Source organism: Symphodus melops, assembly GCF_947650265.1.
Source record: "Symphodus melops genome assembly, chromosome: 23".
Classification (NCBI taxonomy): Eukaryota; Metazoa; Chordata; class Actinopteri; order Labriformes; family Labridae; genus Symphodus; species Symphodus melops.
In genome coordinates this window covers 11995854-12011941 of record NC_136713.1, presented here as the reverse complement: position 1 = coordinate 12011941, position 16088 = coordinate 11995854, and the positions used below count along the sequence as shown (strand labels likewise).

General features: G+C 41.3%; 2 protein-coding genes across 2 annotated transcripts; one reads left to right on the top strand and one right to left on the bottom strand.

Annotated features, from left to right (window-relative positions):
- Nucleotides 1-809: 809 nt before the first annotated feature.
- Nucleotides 810-6903, bottom strand: LOC306818497 (excitatory amino acid transporter 3-like). Its single transcript, XM_079336113.1, has 15 exons — nt 6782-6903; nt 6467-6624; nt 5496-5636; nt 4684-4776; nt 4344-4455; nt 4148-4190; nt 4021-4059; nt 3725-3906; nt 3072-3179; nt 2567-2689; nt 2231-2425; nt 1926-2060; nt 1363-1485; nt 1102-1187; nt 810-919 (listed from the first exon to the last, which is right to left on the bottom strand). The coding sequence occupies exons 2-14, from the start codon at nt 6588-6590 to the stop codon at nt 1103-1105; spliced, it is 1503 nt and encodes a 500-aa protein (XP_079192239.1). The 5' UTR covers nt 6591-6624; nt 6782-6903; the 3' UTR covers nt 810-919; nt 1102.
- Nucleotides 6904-13783: 6880 nt separating this feature from the next.
- LOC306818501 (complement C1q-like protein 2) lies at nt 13784-15202 on the top strand. The gene is made up of 2 exons (XM_079336118.1): nt 13784-14616; nt 14922-15202. Exons 1-2 carry the CDS (start codon nt 14017-14019, stop codon nt 15099-15101), a joined length of 780 nt encoding a protein of 259 aa, XP_079192244.1. The 5' UTR covers nt 13784-14016; the 3' UTR covers nt 15102-15202.
- Nucleotides 15203-16088: the final 886 nt, after the last annotated feature.

The following is a 16088-nucleotide window of genomic DNA, read 5'->3' as shown; positions in this document are numbered from 1 at the left end:
AAACTTTATTTGTCGCTGAGGGGCAGTTCAAGGGCACACAGAGCAGTAAATAAACGACAGTGCATCCATACCAAAAAATTTAAAGAAGATACAAAGTCAATAAAAGACTAAAGTTTCACAAAATTGGTCAAGACTTTAGTACACAGTTAAAATACAAAAAATGACAAAGTTGGATACATGGACAGTGATTGGACTAAGATGTAAACAGACTCATATGCATGTAAACAGAGGTAAACCAAATATATGTATTTATATGTAAACAGACTGTGGTTGGAAAGAAGGTATCAGTGGACAGAAAGATGTAAACAGTCATATATGCATATGTGAAGTAAATGACAAATAAATGTACATAAATGTGCTACATGAACAGAGATGAATACTGAAAATAATAGTAAAGTGACCGTAGTGCTATGATGGATAAGATATGAGACCTGATATCAAACAGAACACAGTGAATTAGTGCATCAAGATCAATGTAAACATGATAAACAGCATACTGTGGAGTCGTGCAGATGATGAGTTACAGCTCCTCTCTTGCACCGTCTTTTACAGATCTTTCTTTCTTTATGCAGTACATCCATTTTTCATATTACTATTACATTTTAATCTTATTATATTCAAGTTTGTCATCTGCATGAAACATCAAGTCAAATTAATTTTTTGTGTCAATGTTCTTGGCAATAAAAAATAAACAATTTTAAAATGTAGCTCTGTCAAGGGGAATAAAGTTGTAATAGCAGCATAAATGCAAACAACCGACTATAAGAAAGGTGCAAACATAAGTAAAAATATATCAAAACAAATGAAAATTAATTTGTATGCTTTTATTTAACTTTCGTCAGCCTTTGAGTTGAGTGGTGAACTCCACAGCAGCACATCGTAAGCCTCCAGGATCCTGCAGCTGCTGCACACTGGAAACCTACAGAGGCAAAGAAAATGGTTTGTTCAGATTGACAGTCTCTCCTACTCACTTGTTTTTTAAAGATTTTTTTTTTTTTGTCGTGAATGAAATGAAAATCTCAAAAAACCCCAAAAAACTGGATCGATGTAGTGAACTTCTTCACAGTTCTTTTAAACTTTTTGGGTTGAATGGAAGCTCACTCTAGTTGTTCTCCTCGTTGTCAGTCTGATGACGTCCTTCCATCACGTCCAACTGGATCTCATCAAGATCGTCCCCTTGAGCTTCACTGTAATTTGTGATAACCAGGAAAGCCAAAAAACAGACCAAGAAGAAAAAGGCCACAGTGTGTCAACTAGATGTTAAGATGTGACTGAGATCACAATTTTAGAAAAAAAGACAAACATATTAAATAAAAAACAAGGAGTTATAAAAAACTGAAACAATCAGTGTGTGCATCCTACCATGGCATTTCCTCCCTATGAGCCTCGATGTCCATTTTTTTAAGTTCCTCTTTCGAAATTTGGTCAACAAGTGCCACGCCAATGCAGTTGCCAAAGACATTAATGACAGTGCAGCAGCGGTCTCTGGGAGGAACAACAGAGGACAATATACAAGTGGAAGCACAGATTAAAAAATAGAAATGATGGTTTTTTTAAACCTGGTCTTTCATTTTCTGTCTTGGTAAGCAAAAGTACTTCCACCACCATGGTAACGCCTGCTGCTGACACTCACGATTACTGCAACTCATTTTTCAGAGCGCCGATTCAAACCTTGACACCTTTGAATTGATTTTTACTGTTGGCCTGCCAATCACAAGGCTGACAACCAGCCACACTCACATTCAAACATGAGCGTGTCTAGCTAGGTTAGCATCATATATCTCATTATTCATATCGTTGAACAAAGAACTGGCCAGTCAGCTAATGTAGCATGGCCCCCTGTAGCCGTAGCCTTGTAGCTGTTAACCAATCCAGGTGAAGCTGTTACCATTCCACATTGTGTTTGACTTAAAAATGCAACTTACAGCAGCCATTCTACGACCACCAGAATGGCGGCTTCCTTCGCGGGTATACCGACTGATGCCAGCACGAGGATAGTGGTCACTGCTCCTGTCGCTGGGATCCCTGCTGCACCCATGGTGGACACTACTGATGTCACCCTGTACATCCAACACAGACACTTTGAAGTTTGTGTGACTTAGAGGTTTCTACTTTAGAAGACAGTAATATGAAATTGCCTTTAACAGTTTGTAATCACTTCCTCTTAAAGGTTCCTCATCCAAAGGTCATATTTGCTGTAATAACATTGAAAAAAAAAGGAGTGGCTTACGAAAGCGTGAGCAATTGGCTGATGCTGAGATGGATGTTGTTGAGTTGGGCGATAAAAACACCCGCGACCACTTCATAGAGGGCAGTCCCGTTCATGTTGGCGGTGGTGCCGATGGGCATCATTAAGCGCATGATTCTTTTGTCCACCTTCACTCGATCTTCCAAGCACTGGAAGCTGTGAGGTAGAGTGGCAGAGCTGGGAAGGAGATGAGATATGTTTTTTTTACCTGATTGTTATTTATAAAACATGAAAAAGCTGTCGAAAAAATACGAGCCGACTTGCCCAGCGTCAGGGATATACCGACGTAAAGAGAGTGATATAACCTGATGATCATACCTGGATGAAATGAGGAGCGCGGTCAGTAAGGCAGGAGAGACCCCGTAGAAGACAGTAAAGGGGTTACGTCTGGTGCACACAAAATACATCAGAGGGAGAAGTGCTCCTGCGTGGATTGCAAGCCTGAAAACACAAAAAGGTTGCAATATGGACACTAATTCAATCACACACAATCGCTGATAAAAGAGTTTGAAACTGGGTGAAAAATTCAGCTGACCGAACCCTCCGGGTGAGAGACGCCCGACTCTCCCAACTGAGCCAAAGCCATTTATCATGATATAATGCTGATGGAGAGTTGTCTCATTTAAGAGAAATTAAAAGAAATCAATAAAGGAAATGTTTCATTGATTAAAAGAGGGTTTGAATAATTAGCTAAATATGAACTGAACGGGTTCAGCAGTTAGCTTGCTATTACTACTTTAATTAACACGTGTGAGTTTATCTGACATTTTTCTGAACCGGTAAAAGGGTTAGGGTTAGTGCTACAGCGATGACAGGACCATACCCGAGAATAACCACTGCCACGAACTTCAAGAGTTTGAAGGTGGCTTCCCAGTCGTAGACTTCGATGACGTGGCCCATAATCATGAACGTGACTCCAACTGGCAGGTAGCTAGGAGACAAAACCATGAAACGACACGTTTGGAAAAAGCCAACAGCAACAGAGTAACTGAGCAACATCATGTTAAAGGCATCAGCTAGAACTTGCTGCGCCTCTCTGTCAGTGCAGACGTAAGAAGAACATTTTCCAGTCTGGATGGGTTGGGGGAGACTTGACCCTTTCTGCAACAGCCGCTGAAGTCAAACATTTCTATTTTGTCAGGATGAAGGGAGAAGATAGGCCTGCACAATAGGCCACATAAAGGTTTTTTTTTATTAATATACTGTGTATTTTTTTGTGGCATTTCAGTGTGTGGGCCTATCCTCTTCCTCTGTTTTTGCACCAACTTGCACCTGCGTGACGTGCGTACAGCTGTCTCCTTTTTCTAAGCGACCCAGATGAAGGCCACAAGTTTAGCTTCATACTACTAGTGCTGCCTATAAACCTTTTTATTTTCAAATCTAATATATATATATATATATATATATATATCATCATCATCATCATCACTTCTAACATTTCTATTATACATGTTATAGTATGCTGTAGACACTTACTACATGATCTGTTTGAATACACCTTTTGTGGCCTCGCAGAGTCCAACAAGGCCCTCCACAAACACTCCTCTTGACTTTCCGTTCTTGGACAGGGTCATACCCACATACAGAGAGATAGTGATCAGGGCCAAAATGTTGGTTCCCTCCACATAGACACCAACCATCCTCTCCTCTGTCATGTTCTATAACAAGGCCGGGGGAACGTGTGAATTACAACAGTGTGGGAGCAACTTCATGTTTCAAAGATATTTGACTTGAAAGTGAACAATACTTACTGTTCCCAGGCTAGCACTCACCTTTTGCTCATTCTGAACCCGTACCCATTCAGTCTTGTACTATAAAGAAACAGTGTTCCCTCATATGTTAATGATAACAAGTAAAGGACATAAAGAGTATCAGGTGGACTCCAGTAAGCTTTCATACCTGTTGGAAGCCGGATCTTAACACATTGGCAGGGAAGAGGTTTCTACAAAGGAAAAAGTGAAGTCACACACACACACACATCAGTGAGATTTTCTAAGTTATCAAACAAGACGTGCAGCTGTCTTTAACTTTGTACGACTGATGTCATGCAGAGTTAACGACTGAATGATGCCAAAGTATACGCGTTCCCACTCACAGTGCGAGATCGAACAGCGAGGCAAGGATGGAGGAGGGCGTCTCTTCAAGTTGTGCGGCGTCATTAACGACATTACTGACACCCGGCCCGATCATCAGCACCAAGATCAACCCTGCAGCGCAAATTCAAAGTGAGAGATTCAAAATGTCTCAGATGAAACTCAACCTGATCGATCCATTCTTTAGTCTTTAAATGTTATCTGGCAAAATAAGAAGAAAAAAAAAAGCCCTTTAAGTGGTGAAAGAAAAAAAAAACTTGACATGCTCGATAGCTAACAAAAGAAACAATCTAACACATAAAGCCATATATGCTCATGATTGAAGTCTGATGCTTTTCTTACCCAAGACAACAGCCACACAAGTTGTCGACACAAAAAATGCTCCAGAAAAGAGAAGATTTTTTGTGCAAATGCCAATGCTCAGGTCGGAAGTACCTGTGGAAGGAAAGACATGATAAGCTGCAGACTAAAAAGAAAAGACAGAACTGGAACTATATATGGAGTTACATCAGGGCGATGTAATTATAGGTATAACAGTAACCTCATGAATACTGTGTGACAGGATGTAAAATGCAGTATTATTGAGTTTCTATATGAACTCAATGTAAAAGTGTGGGCAAATAAAGACAATCTCATTTTAAATTCCCATAAAAAGTCTCTCAGTTCAAACTTTATGCACATAAGCGGCTGTGGTGCAGCCGTGGATCAGTGAAGGGACGGTTGTCTTTCAATCAAACGGTTGCTTCTGCAGCTCAAGTTTTCCCCGGGACAGACGCTGAGCCCCAAAGTGTGAACTGACACACACACACAGCACCATATGTCATCAGTGTGTGAATGGTTGAATGTGACATGCAGTGTAAAAAGGGCTTTGGGTAGCAGAACTACTAAAGCTAGTTTACACCCCAGAGTAAAAGAGAGTCAGAAACATTTTGTGTTTTCCGGCAATGAACGAACCCTTAAATATTCATTAAAAACACGTTCAAATGGAAAATTTGAACATAATTGGACAGAGTGAAAATGAACACAAGAAAAATAGGATTGATATTTTTAACTTAAACTTCGAACTTCATTAAGTCAAATAACTTGAAGATGTTATGTCTGTATGATTATAATGTCACAGTTAACAGCATGAGGAATGACCCCTGAAACATTACCTATTACCACACTGGTGACGATGAGAGGAATGGCCATGCTCTGCAGCATTTGCATGAGTAGCTCGCCGGGGAAGTCAATGTAAAGTTTGTGATCTTCGGTCACATTGCCACCGAACTTGAGAACAAAGCCCAGAGCAAGACCTGAAGACAATAAGAAAGGCAGGCTTAAATCAAGCAAATGTTAAAAATAAATACATAAAAAGACATGTTACAGAGGTAAAACAAAAACACAAACGTCATTCTTGAGCACACCTAAACCGATCTAACGCATCTAACCTGTATGTTTAACTGAGGTCTGTTTTATATTCCCACTATGTCCCTTTTGTCTCTAATTATAGAAGCAAGAGGAAAGACATCTGCTGCTGACTGGAGAATTTGTATTTTTTTTACAAATTAAAGATAATGTAATGAACCTAATTTGACAATGCTGCATCATATTTGTGGAAAATTATGTCTTTAGAGATACCTGTAAGGATTTTAAATTGATTAAATACCAACGAGAAGGCGCAATTTAATAAACTGCTGTTGTTGAAAAGTGTCCTCTTGAAACTAAAGCGTGAGGACTCAACCTGCACATGTACAATAGCACAATTAGCTGTAGGGATGCTGTGAAACTTAAGAGTGTCTGTTTAAAAAAAGCTCAGGGCACGATATGTGATCAGGATCAGTTCCAGAATTTGACGTAAGACCACCATTGTCCGTTTACTTCCGGAATCCCATCTTGTTGCCAGAGCAACAGCATTTTGCATTTTCAGAAGTGTGCAGAAGTAAAGAGTAAAACAAAACAGCTGAATTATCCCATTTCATCTTGACAATGCAACTATTTCTTCAAAATGAATGTTAATATATATATTATTTTTTAAAGTTCCACTTCACAAAGCTGTCCTTGTAAAGTTTACAATTTTAAAACGTCTAAACTCACAACCTCAATTAATTTAGCATTAACGTCAGTTTACAATCATTTTACTTACCCAGGACAATCGCTGTCAGATTAGTGATGGGAAATACATGCCGCTTCATGAAACTCATACAGCTGCTGGGGGCTCCTGGTCTGGGGTTTGATTCCTCTTCAGCAGCGTTGTCAATATCCGCCATTTCAATGTCGAGTAGAAGGCCTTCAGTTAGTTTGCTGAAAAGAATCAAACTGACTTTAATATTGTTACGACGCACTTCTAACTATTTCCTCAATATTTTGATTGCACATCTCTTTGGGGACCTGTTTGTTTGCATAAATCAATCCAGGCCTTTTTTTGTTTTCCAATAATAAATAATAATAAATAACTCACCCAAATAGTCCGAGAAAGACAGACAGCTCCGAGTATGACTCACTCCGTTTACTTTCTGTTTGTGTTTTGGTTCAAAACGGATTTTCAAGAACATTAAAACCTTTAGACGCAAATGAGGATCACGTGACCAGCTTGAGATAGTTGACGTTAACGTTGCTAAAGTTTTAGTCAAAAAAAAAAAAAGTAAAATGAAAGACGAAAAAAAAGATAAAATATTTATTTTATTTTTATTTAGTAAATAATAAAATCAGAAATAGGCTAATTATAATTAAATTTTTTACATATATTTGTGTGTTGTGTGTTGTGTGCGTGTGTGTATGTGTGTGTTTGCAGGGATGTTTTGTGTTAGTGCTGGGATGTTTTGGAGCTGTTGGACGCTCACATAATGTGCTGCAGTGGTGGCACATTGTTGCACCTCACCCAGCAAGTACACCAGTTTGTGCCCATTGTAATAACTTGAATGGTTTCTGTTATTAGTGATGACACACACAGAAAACGCGTGTCTCTGATATCTTCATACAGCGGACAGGTGTGATTAAAGATTGCATAAAGATTGCAAGTATACTCCTTATAGGCTTATATGCTCTGCATGACACCTCTGATCCTACCTGTGTGAGAGGTCACATGAATCCACATAAACACTGAGTTAGTCACTTCTTTTTTTGCAGGCAATGTTTGGGATGACATTTTTAGCAGAGGATGAGGCTGATGTGTTGGATTAATATAAATCTATGTTTATGTGTCACGTGTTTGGTGAGGCATGAAAAAGGCTTGGAAATATCTTCATCTAAGCTGTGGCACACAAATATGGGTACGTTTTGCGTAACTTAAATTATTTTTTAAGGAAATAAAGGCCTGGTAGTTTAGTTTATGACTGCATAATTTAATTTATTTAATGTTGAATCTGTTGTTCCTTGATCTTTTATTTTTTTCTGTTTTGGGTAATGTTTTTAAAACAGTTCTGAGCAGACGAATAAACCCAACAATAAGACTATTGGAAAGTATTACTTGAGTGCCCATGTGTCAGTGGGAATGTGATTTCCTGGAGCACAGAGGAGGAGGGGAGTCGCTTTGATTTCTTCTTCCGGGTTTCTGCTGTCAGTTTTGTTTTGTTTTGGGAGTACCAGCTCAGCCCAGCATGACCTGAAAAACGTCACTCTGTCGCTACTTTTCTCGACTTTGACTCTAAAATATGACGTGTTTTGAAGTCTTACACGACGCTTCGGCTGGGTGAAAGTGTCTCCTCCGTGATTTTCATCCTGACCTGAGACACCTGTTGCTCCGGTTTCGACGTACAGGTGCCACTCCTGGAGCAGCCCCGAGGAAGAGGAGAAACACAGCGAAACTTCAGCTTAAACTTGCATTTTTTGTCATTATTATTATCATTGTCAAGTAGTATGAAAGTTACAGTCACTTTCGGGGACACTTCTGTGGTGGTTCCTGCAAACCTGTTCTGTTATTGACAATGCTACACACACATAAGCTGAAATGCACACAGGGTCCCGTGGACATGCATGAATGGAGAGATATCAGAGTGAGGGGGCTGAATATGAAAAGAAAAGTCAAAATCATGTTAAAAAGATATCTGTCCAGAGGTTAGTCACTGTCAGTATGACTTCATCAAGCCTGCCTTTGCCACTTGCTAAAGGTCGAATCCCTTTGCTGGAAGCGCTGTGTCAGTGCCAACACACACAAGCATAAACATTTGCACACACACAACCACACACAGTGCTTTTATGCACTCTGTTTCACTCCTTCGAAGCCATAGCCTCATTCTTGTTTACAACACTTGTCGGACACAGTGTTTGACATACATACAGTTACATATGTACAAATCTTAAGTGTCAGACCTACTACGAAAGGGCTGCTTTTATTTGATCATCTCCCTAAAATCTACCAGTTTTATCATGTACTTATTTGAATATTCTAATTGTGTTTTGAGATAAAAGAAGGAGCAAGAAGCTGACTGATCTGCTGATCTTAAAATAAGCAAAGAAAAGAACAACAAAAAGCAGTTGATAGAGGGTGAAGTATTTTTAATCACTGACTTACAGGATTTGAACGGATGGGAATCTCATGACTAAGGAGAAAAGACACGGCCATAAATGTTTAGCTTGAGGTAGAGAGGACAGGACTTCACTGTCAATGCTTTGTTCGTGCTCTTCTTTAAGGATTAGGGTCACATCGTATGACAGAAGCTGATGTTGCAGGTTGTCATTGTTGCCTCACTGTAGCTAAGTGATGGTCCTGCGCTGATTTAAAATAATACCCTGTGGCAATTTACATGATGAATTGTTAAAGCTGCTCTGTAATCTAATCATTAGCCGACAAGTTTTTCCTGTCATCCTCACTATTTTCAGCGTCCATATGAACTCATGTCAAGATAACTGAAGTGAACCTGCAATAGAAGGTCATTTTCTGACATAAACAACCTAGATTTCATGGGGAGCCATTGCAGAAAAGCTATAGGAGATATAGGATCTCTTTTCCATGCTCTCCTGTAATAAATCCCTAACATCTAAAGGAGCATTCCACCTTTTTAAAGAAAAGAAGGACAAACCTTTGTTCATCCAGCATGTTTATTTCTTTTGCCGTGCTTTGGAATTTTCAGCGTCTCTGAATTAGCTGCAAAGAGAAACAAAGTAGCATGACAAAGGAGGAATACACTGTGCACACAGACAATTAAGACATTAAAGTCAATTATTTTCTGCGTACAGTTGCACACAGTGTAAAAAAGGCAGATTGCAGTTTTATCATAAGCACAAGTTTGTTTTTACATCACATGATAGATAGCAATTAGTCTATTTTCAATTTGGGTGTGTTCTTAACTTTTGGACTGAGCGCTTGATTGTTTTAAAAATGTGACTGCAGCTGGAAAGTATCTGAGACACAATGGACATGTGGCTGCAGGAGCTGGGGATCGAACCTCAGACCGTCTGGTTGAGGGACAACTGAGCCACATAAAGGCAAAAGCCCCCAAAATAAATCTTAAAAAATAATAAAAAATAAATGGTCTGAATGGTCCTTTTATAAAAGGACCAATTCCTGATGTCAATACGTGTACATATAGCGTGTTGGTTTTTTTTTGTTTTGCCCTAGTTTCATACATTACACCTATTTTCTGTTTAAAATGCGTAGTCTATATTTGGTGATGTCTCTGTCTAGTATTGCTTTGGGCTCTCATCCCTCTCTTCTTCTGCTTTCCATCACCGTCCCTTTGTTTCCGCGTTTACTTTCATGGATACAGTGGAGATCTGATGGCAGCTAATGTTCGACTGATTCATTTGTCTGACTGTGTGGGTCATTTGTATGACATACTGTAGCAGGCTGTGAATATGCAGTGTGTTTAGAAGTCTGCCTACAGGACTGCGGGGTAGGATAATCTCAACAACTGGAGTGCACAATGTGGACAATGTGTCGTGCATGGCTCATAATAGCCTCGAGGTACAGTTCAATGTACTAATCCCAAGTAGAGGTCATTTCTGCAGTCATGTTGTCAGAGAGCGTGGAGCGTTATTCTTTTTATTCCATTATAACAACAAAACATTTCAAGCTTTGTCAGTGCCTCATATCCTCTAATTTTCACCCTCATTTTTATGTTTGACCCCACTCACAGGAATTCTCATGCACTCTCTCACCTTCAGATATGAGAAGCCCAGCTGCTGCCGTGGTCTAAGGAGTTAAAACTGTGCGAAAGCTGAAATTGCCTGTAGGGGTTGATGTGCGCGTTTGTGTGTGTGTCAGTGTGTGTGTGCGTGCATGCGACGTGCCTTCTGCAGTTTGAGCGTAGGGCTTCAACTAAGCCTTGACTCTAGCCTCTGAAGATTTCCCAACATCACCTTGAGCTCTAAAGCCTCTGTTGTGGATGTGGCACCCGTGCTCCAATTCCAGGTGCTTAGTTCCTAACCCAGGTTTTGAAGCATTTTAGTTAGGTCCATCTGGGGGATTTTTGTTCCTGAAGGCAAAAAAAAAAAAAAAAAATCAATAGATGCTTTTAATTTCAGTGAGCAAAGTCTGTCTTCATTTCATGTCTGAAAAGCTTATACTCTAAAATAACCGATAAAAGATCAGTGATAGCCTTAAACAGCTTGAAGAACTCATAAACCTCACTGACAGAACAAGTGGCCTCAGTTGGGAAAAGGGCTAAATAGGCTCTTAAGACAAATCTGTATGCACTAGATAGAGTAATGATTGTCTGAACTGCTCCGGAATTTTAATTCAAAGAATCGAAATTCAAGGCTTGTGCCTCTCTGCCTCCTGAAACAAGACATCAAATATGTCTGAGCAGACGGGGAGCTAAGAGCTGAAGGTGTCGACAGCAGTCAGACATCTCTATCTCCGTTTCCTGTATATACACTCAACAAAAATATAAACGCAACACTTTTGTTTTTGCTCCCATTTGTCATGAGATGGACTCAAAGATCTAAAATTCATTCCAGATACACAATATTACCATTTCTCTCAAACATTGTTCATAAATCTGTCTAAATGTGTGATAGTGAGCACTTTTGCTTTGCTGAGACAATCCATCCCACCTCACAGGTGTGCCACATCAAGATGCTCATCAGACACCATGATTAGTGCATAGGTGTACCTTAGACTGTCCACAATAAAAGGCCACCCTGAAATGTGCAGTTTTTGCTTTATTGAGGGTCTGGGGACTCAGAACCAGTCAGTATCTGGTGTGACCACCATTTGCCTCATGCAGTGCAACACATCTTCTTCGCATAGAGTTTATCAGATTGTCAATTGTGGCCTGTGGAATGTTGGTCCACTCCTCTTCAATGGCTGTGCGAAGTTGCTGGATATTAGTGGGAACTGGTACGCGCTGTCGTATACGCCGGTCAAGCACATCCCAAACATGCTCAATGGGTGACATGTCCGGTGAGTATGCTGGCCATGCAAGAACTGGGACATTTTCAGCTTCCAAGAATTGTGTACAGATCCTTGCAACATGGGGCCGTGCATTATCTTGCTGAAACATGAGGTGATGTTCATGGATGTATGGCACAACAATGGGCCTCAGGATCTCATCACGGTATCTCTGTGCATTCAAAATGCCATCAATAAAATGCACCTGTGTTCTTCGTCCATAACAGATGCCTGCCCATACCATAACCCCACCACCACCATGGGCCACTCGATCCACAACATTGACATCAGCAAAGCGCTCACCCACACGACGCCACACACGCTGTCTGCCATCTGCCCTGAACAATGTAAACCGAGATTCATCCGTGAAGAGAACACCTCTCCAACGTGCCAGACGCCATCGAATGTGAGCATTTGCCCACTCAAGTCTGTTACGGCGACGATCTGGAGTCAGGTTAAGACCCCGATGAGGACGACGAGCATGCAGTTGAGCTTCCCTGAGACGGTTTCTGACAGTTTGTGCAGAAATTCTTTGGTTATGCAAACCAATTGTTTCAGCAGCTGTCTGAGTAGCTGGTCTCAGACGATCTTGGAGGTGAACCTGCTGGATGTGGAGGTCCTGGGCTGGTGTGGTTACACGTGGTCTGCGGTTGTGAGGCCGGTTGGATGTACTGCCATATTCTCTGAAACGCCTTTGGAGACGGCTTATGGTGGAGAAATGAACATTCAATGCCCGAGCAACAGATCTGGTTGACATTCCTGCTGTCAGCATGCCAATTGCACGCTCCCTCAATGCTTGCGCCATCTGTGGCATTTTGCTGTGAGACAAAACTGCACATTTCAGAGTGGCCTTTTATTGTGGGCAGTATAAGGTACACCTGTGCACTAATCATGGTGTCTGATGAGCATCTTGATGTGGCACACCTGTGAGGTGGGATGGATTGTCTCAGCAAAGCAAAAGTGCTCACTATCACACATTTAGACAGATTTATGAACAATGTTTGAGAGAAATGGTAATATTGTGTATCTGGAATGAATTTTAGATCTTTGAGTCCATCTCATGACAAATGGGAGCAAAAACAAAAGTGTTGCGTTTATATTTTTGTTGAGTGTATTAGCCTATATCTGCTCACCCACCCTCTTGTCTGTGTGTGTTTGCAAAGTGACCATGCTGTCGGTCATTTGATGTCAGCCACGTGAACCTGCCTTCAGCCATCAGTTCTGACTTTGAAAAGACCCCTCCTCATAGTCTGCTCATGTGCTGTTCTCAAAAGTTCTATAATGACTTTAACCACTTTTTTTTTTTTTTGGCGAAATTGGTTTCATTCATATGAATTATTTACAGTTTAATTGATTTGTCGCGTGTTGGACTATGGATGATATAAACGTTTCTGTGTATAACCTTTTAAACTTGCACGTTGCCTGAAAGACAGAGCTGCAAATGATGATGCTGAAGATTTTCAAATTAAAACTTCTTACCACTTATGTACGCCTTCACAAAAAAAAAAATAATAATAAAAAAATCTGAGCTACTTCAATCAAGGAGGATAATCAATGGATATTTAGCCTGATAATATGTTCGATAGATTTAGATTCCGCTGACTAGATCCATAATTCACAACAAGGACAGACACTGAGCTTTATTTAAATGAGTAATAATCAAACATTTCGCATTTAATTATATAATTGTGTGCAAAGAAGAAAGAATTTAGGCTTCAAACTGTGATATTTTGAAAGACAAATCCGCAGACCTGAACTTTACGCACCGGGCCGGCTGTTATTGGTCCCTTTGTCAAGTCAGTCAAACGTAAAGAAATGCAATCCTGTTCAATTTACAAAAATAAAATATGCCAAACTCTAATTTTATTTCTGACTTCTAGTACTATAGTTTAGGCTATTACCTGGAAAGTCAATTACATAACACATCACCTGGTGTCATTAGAGTCATAATTCTACACGCCTCTTGTCCAAATTAGACCAAAAAAATAAAATAATCACAAAGCGTTCAGAACATACCATTTTAATTTGAAGGCCAAATCCCTTGTGTTCCGGCCTGATCTTCGCTGACTTTGACAGCTGGCTGCATCTGGATGCAGTGTCCGCGCGCGCCCAACCGTCCAGCCGGTTTTCTGTCGGTTACCCAGAGGCTCGAAGCTATTCATTGCAGCACCCAGGTCGAGTAATGCGTAGGCCTACCTAACTAACTCCATCTTTTCTTCTTTTGGGGGTACTATACTGAAAGCCTCCCTCCTCTGTCACGTTTCCCCTCCAGAAAGCTTTATCCAATCTTCTCTCGTTCATTCATCAGTTCATTCGTTCATCAGTCCTCGAACTGCTCGGAGAAAGAGGTCGGTGATCTCGCCATGGATTTGCTGGCTCTGGCTGTTGCTGTCCCGTTACTGCTGCTCCGGACCTCTGAGACCTCGGCTCATTACTACGAAATGATGGGCACTTGTCGAATGGTTTGTGACCCTTACACCCCCAAACCGGGAGGCGCCACCGCCATGGAGGTAATCCAGAACATTAACGGTGTCGAACCCCAGCCACCCTTGGCGCACGGAAGCCGTGGTGAGCCGGGGCGACCGGGTAAACCGGGACCGCGGGGGCCACAGGGAGAACAAGGACCGCCGGGTCCGAGGGGGCCACCGGGAGGGCGCGGAGAGGGCAAACTCTCCTTTCCAGCGTTAACAGGAGCCGTGAGTGATGATCACGGCGAAGCAGACGGTGTGAACACCACCACCAACAGCTTCAGAATCGCGTTTTACGTTGGTCTCAAGAACCCACATGAGGGATATGAGGTGTTGAAGTTTGACGACGTGATTACAAACTTGGGGAACCAGTACGACGCCAGCACCGGAAAGTTCACCTGCCATGTATCCGGGATCTACTTCTTTACCTACCATGTGTTGATGCGGGGAGGAGACGGGACCAGCATGTGGGCAGACTTGTGCAAAAACGGACAGGTAGCCATATATTGAAGTTGAGCATACAGGGAGAGTGAAGACTGTTAAACTGTAGCCTGCCTGCTGATGGGCTCATTTGTCTTTTAATGCGTAAAACAGGAGTTACGAGATGGCTATATTATTCCAATTATTCCAACGCAAAGTGTTGGAGTGCTCTGTCAGTGATGTTAATGATGTCACTTTCTCCTATAAAATATTTGATCTAATACACAAATATGTGGAAAGGCTCTGATTTAAAAAACAGCCTTTTCTACAGTGTTTATCTCTGTGTTCAGGAAGTTGTGTCCCCTTCTGTCCCCATGCAGGTTCGGGCCAGCGCCATAGCTCAGGATGCGGATCAGAACTATGACTACGCCAGCAACAGTGCTGTGCTCCACTTGGACTCTGGAGATGAGATCTATGTCAAACTGGATGGGGGAAAGGCTCATGGAGGCAACAACAACAAGTACAGCACCTTCTCCGGATTCATCTTATATCCAGACTAAACATGCTCCAGCAGGCCAATGGACAGACACCATCCCTTATGTTCCTACTAAACTTTTACCTTTATTTTATTTTTGTAAGAAAGTGACTGGGGCTGGGCAATACGGACCAAAATGATCTTATCATATTTTTTAAGAGGGACAGGCCGCAGCTCTATTCAGACTGCTGTTTCAGTATTTAGGCCCCCCTGTGAAGTGTCATCTTTAGTCTGAATGTTGCAGAGGCGTCATGGTAGGGACCGAGTGATACCCCATCTACCGTCTTCAGAGGTAGTATGAGATGCATTAAGGAGGCGAGACGGTTTCAGCAGGGGGGAGGGGGGGGGGGAGCTGTGTGTGGGTGCATGCCTGTCTACATTTATATATGGAGCTCCTGCTTTGTTGTGCTTCCGCAATGCCGAATGCAATGCAAATTCACAGACTGGGACACCTATATAACCCTGTCACGGAATCAATCTGAATGTACAAAGACGTGATGACGGCTGAGCTTAGGAGCGACGCTGTTGCAAAACAAGCAGTCTGACATAATGGTTAGTGAGAGGAGAAATAGGCAAACAGATGGCGCTACAGAAGAAGCATTTGTTGTAATGCAACATAACAATACATTGTCACAATTCCATATATTGCCCAGCCCTATAGTGTCCAGTTCATATGTAATTATTTACCAAGCAAAGTATGGTAACCAGCATATAACTACTTACTCTCACAAAGATAATGTTTTAGGCACTGCAGACATTTAACGCCCTGTAAAGATCCTATTCTTGTTTCTTTGAGCTGTGGTTGACTCCTTTCTATTTTTTTCTGGAGGAAAGGTTTTTATATACAGGGGCGTGTCCAGAGGGGTGGCATGGGGCCCCATAGAAATCAGATTGGCCACCCCAGGTACCACCCTAAAAATCCTAAACTGTCATAGGTTATTTGGGCTTATGTTAAAAGAAACTATTTGGCCTTTTCATGCATAAGGATGCTATCTTTTTTTTGTTTTGTTTT